We start from the raw sequence: 9,696 nt of genomic DNA on the forward strand, positions 1-9,696 counted from the left end.
AGTCATCATGCAAGTCTGAGCCAAGACCACCAGACAAAGCTTCCTCAACCTAATGACATGCCTTCTGTGACCAGGACATCTAATGTCAACCTTTACATGACCTTACGGATTGTCTCACAAATAACACACTTCGGCAGCGAGTTCTCCAGCATCTCCCGCCATGTCGCAAACAGCTGACTCCTGGCAGTCAACGTCCTCAAGTCCCTGACCTTCAAGCGGTAATGAGAACTCCGAGACTTCCGGCCCTGTTCATGCTCTTCATGATAACATGGAGGCAGCGTTCTCCTGACGAGTCTCCTCCTACACCCACCCCTTGTGTCAACACACTTGTGGCCACCTAGGAGAAAAACTTTTGGCAATGCCTTAGCCCTTAAAAAAAATGTAAATCCCCACCCGTGAACATGACCATTTATGGTGAAAAGATATCTCGGAAGATGAAAAATAGGTTTTTGTATTTGCACTCAAGATGTAATAATACGAAAGCGCTCTGTTTCGTTAGTTAACATTTCCTAGTGGTTACTTAGCGCGCGCACACACACATACACACACACACACACACACACACACACACACACACACACACACACACACACACACATATATATATATATATATATATATATATATATATATATATATATCACTAAGACAAAATGTTGTTTCACATCTGTAAATAATAATCACGAAGAACCCTCAGTCGGAATAAAAGGAATCTTTAGAAGGATGCGTAACTTCTATATTTTAGCTAATAGCTATAGCCCTCTTCCGGATGAGGGCTATATTTATTAGCCGAAATATAGAAGTTACACATTCTTCTAAAGTTTCCTTTTATTCCGGAATGGACGACAAAATGAGTGGCAGGGTGGCGAGATAAACACCGAGAACCGTTGAAGTTTTATGATGAGATAAAGGAGAATAAGGAAGGTGGCTTCATTGTAGTTCCCAACTCCAAGCACACAGAAGAGTTAGGACATTTGCTCCGCAGAGCAAGGCTGAGGATCGCCAGTACATCTAGTAAGAAGATAGAATAAGTAGTGAGAAGTAAGAATACAAATGAACATAATAACAACAGCATGGTTTACAGAATCCCATGTGGTGGCTGTGATCTAAACTACTTTGGGGAGACAGGAAGAGGCATACACAAGCGGACATATGAGCACAAGAGCGACCTGAGGGCCCACCGAACATCAAACGCCCTGGTGGTTCATGCGGAGGAATACGGACATTTACCTAACTGGGACGGAGTGGAAATATTAAAACAAGGGTTACAAAATAAAAAAACAAAAATAGTAGAGGCAGCTTTTATAGCATCCCAGCCCTGCTGTAACCATCGTGATGGTTTTATTAAGCTGTCCAAAACGTCCGGCTGGATGATCTTACAGGAGCTGAAGGGTACGAGAGGGAGGGAGGTGGTGGGTTTTGAAGGAACACGGAATGATGTAAGATATATAACTGTTCATTTCCCCATCATGTTTGTACACTCTGAAGAAGCTCTGTTAAGAGCGAAACGTCAGTTAATAAAACTTCAACGGTTCTCGGTGTTTATCTCGCCACCCTGCCACTCATATATATATACATATATACATATATATGTATGTGTGTATATATATATGTATGTATATATATATACAGACATATATAAATGTATATATATATGTATATCATATATATATATATATATACAGTATATGTGTGTGTGTGTGTGTGTGTGTGTGTGTGTGTGTGTGTGTGTGTGTGTGTGTGTGTGTGTGTGTGTGTGTGTGTGTGTGTATGTGTGTGTGTGTGTGTGTGCGTGCGTGTTTGTATGTATGTGTCTGATTCACTATGGTCTTGGATCATGTGTTGGACTCGTGATCGACAGCTATTTCCCTCCCGGAAGAGAGCTCAGAGCTTATATATGACCGATGTATGTGTAATGCTGTGACCTTTAGACGCGCACACATACACACACACACACAAAATAAGTGTTGGAGTAACGACTCGCAGCGCAGTGATACTGAAATTATTTCAGTGTGTGTGTGTGTGTGTGTGTGTGTGTGTGTGTGTGTGTGTGTGTGTGTGTGTGTGTGTGTGTGTGTGTGTGTGTGTGTGTGTGTGTGTGTGTGTGTGTGTGTGTGTGTGTGCGTGTGCGTATTTGTGTGTGTGTGCGTGTGCGTATTTGTGTGTAAATGTGTGTATGCGTGTGCACGCGTGTGTGTGCGCATGCCATGGGTGTGTAAATGTGTGTATGTGTGCGCGCGCGTGTGTGTGCGCGTGTGCGTGTGTTCGTGTGTGTGTTCGTGTATGTAAACACAGACACACACACACACACACACACACTCACATATATATATATATATATATATATATATACACATGTACATATATATATATATATATATATATATATATATATATATATATATATATATATATATATATATATACCAGTAGTATTGAAATCTACAGCATTCTGGCAATTAATAACCTTTTTAGTATTTTCTAGATTTCTAACAAGGATATGGTCATTTGGGGGAGTGGCCAAAGACGTTTGTTCGTGAGTCTCATACTTAAGTAAATCTATGTTGAAGTCACCACAGAGATATAGGTTTTTATTTCTAAATGGAGTTATGATTTCTTCAAGCATATTTGTGAACTCATTGATGTTTGTGCCTGGCTTTCTGTAAATACTTATGACGGTATTTTTTTTTCTTTTTACTGAAAATCTCAACAGCTACGCAATCAAATAGGTTTTCATGCGAATTAGTGGATTGATTTATAAGTTTGCATGAAATTGATTTTTTTTATGAAGATAGAGACTCCGCCGCCTTTTTGGATCTGTCTATTAACACTGTAGGGACTATAGTCTTGTAGGAAGTTTACTAGACATCCTGGGTCAATCCATGTTTCGCTTATCACTATAACGTCAAAGCTTTTATTGAGTAACTTGAGATAACAGTCAATCTTCTGATAATTAGCGTTTAGGCTCCTTGCATTAATGTGAATTAGTGTGAAACCATCAATATCACGAAATACTGTGTCAAATTGTGTATCACTATAGTAATCGCTGTCTTTGTTAGTTTTGAGTAGAAATTTAATTCGGGGTCAATTTGGGTATTATTGTGATTAAATATCGAAAATTCCTTTTCTGATATTTTGTCTGTTTCTTTATAATTCTTAATGGCGGTATATACATCCAGGTTTTTTGATGCGAGATTTGGCGCGGAAAACAAAAAATTAATTTCTGTGTTTGAGATGGCATGATAGGGAAATGTTTTTGAGCAGTCTGTGCAGAAACCATTTTTGAAAATATTGGGGTTATTTTTGGCAGTATTTACGGGTATATTTGCACACATGAAATGATGTACATGTTTACATAATGTACATTTGAGGTGATTGGTAGGGACAAGGGTATGGCATGAAGAACAGTTTTTTGTTATGTTTGTTTTTGTTTTTGTGTTAGTTGTAGTGTTCATGGTTATGTTTGTGTTAGATGATTAAGGAATGTGAACTATCGAAATTCAACTAATTGTTCAAGATTACTTACTTGATGTACTTTTTCGTCCTTGCACTTGATATACACCTTGCAGTCTCTTGTCCATGGCGAGATGACCTTCCCTTGTTCTTTAAGTGTATCAAGGTTTACATTGAAAATATAAGTTTGATATAGAATTACATTTGCTCCTCCTTTTCTATAATATTTGAAATGACCTCCAAATCAGTAATATAAAAAGTCACCAGAAGTCTCTACCATGTTGTCACTTTACGAGTGATTGGTTCTGTATGAGACGGAAGTATTACAAAATGACGTACTGATAGTTGAAACAAATTGTAATTACACACGTGTCAAATTCGAATAAAAGGTTAGTAAGGCATCAACTGATATTGATTATTTACTGTCATAAAAGATTAATGCTCTTGGAGGGGACGTTATTCAGCACCCGAATTGTTAAATCCGAGATCTTGAGTCTTCGATCACTTTCTGAATTCAAAGTATCCCTTGAGAAGACCTCTTAGTGGAGAAGAAATGGCAGACAAAAGGAGCATTTGGAATGAGGACCAAATTGTTCCTTTGATGAATGGACTACGTTTAGCTAAAGGAACTATGGAACATTTGAAATTCTCCAAAGCATCGACATCAACACCATCACAAGATCATTGTGCCCTTGGACTCCCACTCTTTAATCAAAGTTTGCCAACATCAGCTGCTTCCATCAAATGTTCTTATTGCAACCTCACCTTTGCATCACGCCAACAACAAGTGAACCACTATGGCCAAGACCTTCATCGAGCCAATCTGAAACGCTCGATGGAGGGAAAAAAAAGTCTTACAGAGGAACAGTTCACAAATAATATCAGTAGTTCTTCAGAGTCACAATCTGATGAAGAGGATACACAAGAAGATCAGAGGACTGCAGTTCTTCAAAGACAACCTCAGATCTACTTTGTCAACTCTGATGGAATAGTATTTTCCCTCTTTCGTTGTCTTCTCACTGGTAAAAAGAGAGAGTTGTCAAGTGAAGAGGAAGTCATTCAACAGGCAATGGCAGTGCCTTATAAGCGTTATTGGTCCATCTTGATGATTGGAGGGGGACATTTTGCAGGAGCTGTCATCAAAGGTGAAGAGATTTTAGCACATAAAACTTTCCATAGCTATACTGTTAGATCTAAACAAGGAGGATCACAAAGCACCAAAGATAACAAGAATGCTAATACTCATTTTAATTCTGCTGGGTCATCTCTTAGAAGACATAATGAGCAGTCCTTCATGCACCATGTACAAGAAGTACTTCAATCATGGCAAGGACATTTGAACCAGAGCCACATCATTATGCTTCGAGCAACAAACAGAAATAGAAAGGTGATTTTTGGTGGACCAGACCCTCCACTTAAGGCTGATGATTTACGGATTAGAACCATCCACTCAGCACAAACAAACCAACATTTAACGAGGTGCGGAGAGTGCATAAAGTATTATCAGAGATCACAGTTCATGGTACACAACATGACCTCCAGTTAGAAACAGCAAGTACACAGAAAAGCCTCCCTGGAAAAAAGGTCTTGAAACCATCATCTCCAAAAAAGAAAATAAACAAAGTTAAGGAAAAGAAAGCTATCAGACATCAAGAATCTTGTACTTTAAATGGAAGTGATGATTCGTCTCGTAGTCAAGACTCTGAGCATGGACTCTGTGTGAGCACAAACGAGCTCAGCACCTTCCAATTGAAAGAAATGGATTGTTATATTCCCAAAAACAAATCCAAAAGAAGTCCTCATAAGAACAAAAGACAATTACCTAAGGAGAATTCTAAAGCTCAGAAGTCCCTGCCAGAAGTGAGGAATTTAGTTTACACAGCATGCAGATCAGGAGATATAAATACTTTGAAAGCTATCATCACATATGCACATGATTCAGAAGGTGACCAATTTGAAGGTCTTTTGAGTAATGAAGTGAGAGAGTCAATCAAGGCATGTCAAGAAGCTGTCATTCCCCAATCTTTTACTTTTGGGAAAAATGAACTTTCTCTTCTTCATATTGCTGCGACAGTCTGTCAGAAAGACGTAATCTGGTATCTAATGGAAAATGATTGTGACCCAAGTATTAAAAGCAACAAGGGAGAGCTGCCATACAAGACAACAGCAAATAAGCAAATACGCAACACCTTCAGACGTTTTATGAGTACATACCCAAGTAAATATGACTACAAGGAGGCAGGGATATTGAGTCCTCTGTCTGAGGAACAAGAGAAGGAACAAGCAGCTCGCAAGGCAGAAAAGAAACGTGTACAGAGAAAGGCTAAGTGGGAAAAGGAAAAGGAAAAAAAGAAAATTGAGGAAGAAAGAAAAACTGAATTAGCAGAAAGAAATACTTTCTTATCAATGACTGATAGAGAGAAGAGGGCACTTGCAGCAGAACGACGACTTGCAGCACAGCAAGAGAGAAGAGAGCCAGGAAAAAGCAGCAGACAGGAGTGAATGCATTTCCCAACAGAGGTCTTTCCAGTGTACAGCAAGAGTCAGAGGTGGTGATGAATTCCTCTACCTAGATTACATTTTTTGGCTCAGTGTCCTGTGTGAAGGAGCTTAAAAGCAAAAATAAGTCAAACTGAAGGAAGTCAATTATTGTGTCTGTATGACCTCAAGCTAGCAGAAAACTCAGGAATTACCTCATTTGTTTCAATTCCTACTGACTAGGGCAGGGGTTCTCAATTTTTTTCTCGTTGAGTACTTACCCCCTGAGTTATAAGACCATCTTCCCGAGCCCCCAATAATCTGACAATGAAGAGAATGGTCATTTATTGACTAACTCATAAAAGTACAATAATTCTGCAAAAGATATTATAAAATTATTCAAATTTTAATTACTTTATTCAGAAGAAACCTCACACACACACACACACATACAACGCACCAGATTCAACTATTGGTAATCAACACTGTTAATTTAGAAACCAGCGTAGAACAGTGAGATTAAAGGAACACACACTGCTAGCACGGAATTTCATAATCCACAACTACCACTATTCAAAATACGTTTTTCGTCAGCCATCTAAGTACCCCTAGAAATCTTCTTGTGAACCCCTGGGGGTTCGCGAACCCCAGTTTGAGTACCCCTGATCTAGTATGTGCATGTGGGAAAGTTTTTATACATATACACGAATCCTCGGCTCGTACACGTTTCAATCTCCAACGGATGCCTCCATCAAGCGATTCTTCTGTCTCGACTGCGATGGCATGGAATTAAAAGTGATTTGTGGTTGAAAAAAGATATTAATTGATCACTGGGAACCATTCAGTGTATATGTATAAAAACTTTCCCATGTGCACATACTAGCTGAATGCACTATCATAGCGGAGGTGGGTTGAACGCGATATTTCGTGTAGGTGTATGTAATTCGAGCATACAAATATAAGAAAGTCGTACTCAACTTATATCTCTCTTGATAGCGTATTGGTTTAAGTCACTGTAACTTTGTTACGGGTTAGCTGGGTTCGAATCCTCTGCTCGTCCACGTTTCAATTTCCAACGGATGCCTCCATCGAGCAACTCTTCAGTCTCGACTGCGATGGCATGGAATTAAAAGTGATTTGTGGTTGATATATATATATATATATATATATATATATATATATATATATATATAATATATATGTATAAAATATATATATATACATATATGTATGTATATATGCATATATATATGTATATATGCATATATGTATATATATATAAATATATATATATATGTATAAAAATATATATATACATACAGTATATGTATGTATATATGCATATATGTACATATATGTATGTGTATATATATGTATATATATATATATGTATATATATATATGTATATATGTATATATATATATATATATATATATATATGTATATATATGTATGTATATATATATGTATATGTATATATATATATGTATATATGTCTATATATATATATATATATATATATATATATATTCATATATATATATATTTATATTTATATTATAGTATCCAATGGGGTTGTTAGTCGATAGTTTCTAAGAATGACGTGTCACCGTGCCAGTCATTACTCGGAAATGTGTCTCTGCTGTAGAGTTATCCCCGTCAGTAAACATGGACAACGCATAGTCATCCATGACTGCACTACACATAAGGGAGGGAAGGGGAGGCTGAGTGAGTGAGTGCGTGCAAGAGTTGCAGCCTTGTCGCACTCAAATCATGAGGCATCAAGGCAGCAGTACCCAGAGATCCACCTCTCAGAATATCAATATGACGATTTTCGAAGAAGGGGAGGGGCTGAACGGGGGGATGTTCTTGGCCGTTTCGAGGCGTGTTTCTCTCTCTCTCTCTCTCTCTCTCTCTCTCTCTCTCTCTCTCTCTCTCTCTCTCTCTCTCTCTCTCTCTCTCACTCACTCACTCACTCACTCTCTCTCTCTCTCTCTCTCTCTCTCTCTCTCTCTCTCTCTCTCTCTCTCTCTCTCTCTCTCTCTCTCTCTCTCTCTCTCTCACTCACTCTCACTCACTCACTCTTTAATTCTCTATGACCAACCGTTATTTCCGTTACGACTTTTTTTTTTTTTGTACCAGTTAATCTTTCTCATAACAAATTCCGAAGAAGTGCCCCCAGAGAACTCGGCTAGTTCTCGTCAAACAGTTTTCTTTCGTCTTGCAACCAACCTTTTACTGGGAAGCAAATTGCATAAGAATGTGATATATATACTCAGATGCCGATAACAGATGTCAATGAAAAAGATCTAAGAGAATTTTGCTTTCATTTCTGGGAGAATCAATTTTGGCCCGTAGGAAAGAGAAACGTCAAAATAACTACTGAGGCATAATAAATAATTGAGTAGATAGATCAATCAATCAGTCAACCAATCTGTCAATCAAGCAATCAATTGACCAATCAACTAATCAATCAACAAACCAATAGATGATAAATCAATAGATCACTAGATTAATAGATCAGTAAGTCAATAAATCAAGCATTCAATCAGTCAATCGCTCAACCAGTCAATCACTCAATCAGTCGATCGACCAATTGACCAGTAAACAAATAAACTAACCAATCAGTCAAACAATCGACCAATCAATCAATAATTCAACCAGTCAATCGCTCAATCAATCAATCACTCAATCAGTCAAACAATCGACCAATCAATCAATAATTCAACCAGTCACCAACCAACCAACCAACCAACTAATCAATGAATATATTGATTAAGATAGAAGTTAAATCAAACGCGTGGGCGATTAAACTTATTAATTTCCGTGGCTTTTTTTTTTTTTTTTTTTTTTTTTTTTTGCCAGACACTGGTTTCACTATCATGTTGAAGAGGTAATGGCACGGAATGAAAAAAAAAAAAACTACCTAACAACAAACCAGAATAGAAGGGAGATAGATTGTAGCCCCTTCGCTGCACAGAAGAGGAGAACGGGAAGGGATGCCATTGCTTGGATGAAATAGCTTGACGGCAGCCTGGGTTGCGAGAAGACTGCCAACTGGAATGGTTACATTACGTTACGTTACGTTAGGCAAGACAAAGCTAGACTAGGCCAGGCTAGGCTAGGCCAGGCTAGGTTAGGTTAGGCTAGCTTAGGTTAGCTTAGTTCAGGTTAGCTTAGCTTAGCTTAGGTTAGGCTAAGTTAAGTTAAGTTAAGTTAGGTTAGGTTAGGTTAGGTTAGGTTAGGTTAGGTTAGGTTAGGTTAGGTTAGCTTAGGTTAGCTTAGCTTAGCTTAGGTTAGCTTAGGTCAGGTTAGATTAGCTTAGGTTAGCTTAGGTTAGGCTAAGTTAAGTTAGGTTAGATTAGGTTAGGTTAGGTAAGGGAAGGTCAGAGAAGATCAGGTCAGGTTTGCTGGTCGAGCTGAATGAGGTCGGGGTCTCGATCTATAGACCTTCCACTCAAGTGGGGACGTCCCCTTACAACTGAATAGAATCAATTGTCGAATGAGGTAAGGACAAGTCTATGGATTCCACCACCGAGGACGAGGTCAGCGAAACTCGATAGTTTGTTTCCATCTGACTAATTGGAACACCTGGTGTCGTAATCAATGGTTAAGCGAGGTTCGAACAGAGTTCGTTTTTGAATCGGGTTTGAAACAGACGTCAATCCATCACTCCAATTAAAATGATGGTTATTGAGGCTTCGAAAGAGCTCCGAACATGTTCAAACGTGTATGCATCCCAATTTTTTTTTTTTTTTTTTTTT

The 9,696-nt window shown here is 38.2% G+C and overlaps 1 protein-coding gene across 1 annotated transcript in view; it reads left to right on the forward strand.

Moving 5' to 3' along the window:
* Positions 1 to 4,006: 4,006 nt before the first annotated feature.
* Positions 4,007 to 9,696, forward strand: part of LOC143030048 (tRNA endonuclease ANKZF1-like) — a 47,881-nt gene continuing 42,191 nt past the window's right edge. The window contains exons 1-2 of the mRNA XM_076193253.1: positions 4,007 to 4,840; positions 4,996 to 5,780. Coding sequence (XP_076049368.1) covers positions 4,007 to 4,840; positions 4,996 to 5,780 — 1,619 coding nt within the window. The remainder of the gene's footprint in view (positions 4,841 to 4,995; positions 5,781 to 9,696) is intronic.

This window comes from Oratosquilla oratoria, chromosome 11, assembly GCF_046742065.1.
Source record: "Oratosquilla oratoria isolate Oo_2021 chromosome 11, ASM4674206v1, whole genome shotgun sequence".
Taxonomy (NCBI): Eukaryota; Metazoa; Arthropoda; class Malacostraca; order Stomatopoda; family Squillidae; genus Oratosquilla; species Oratosquilla oratoria.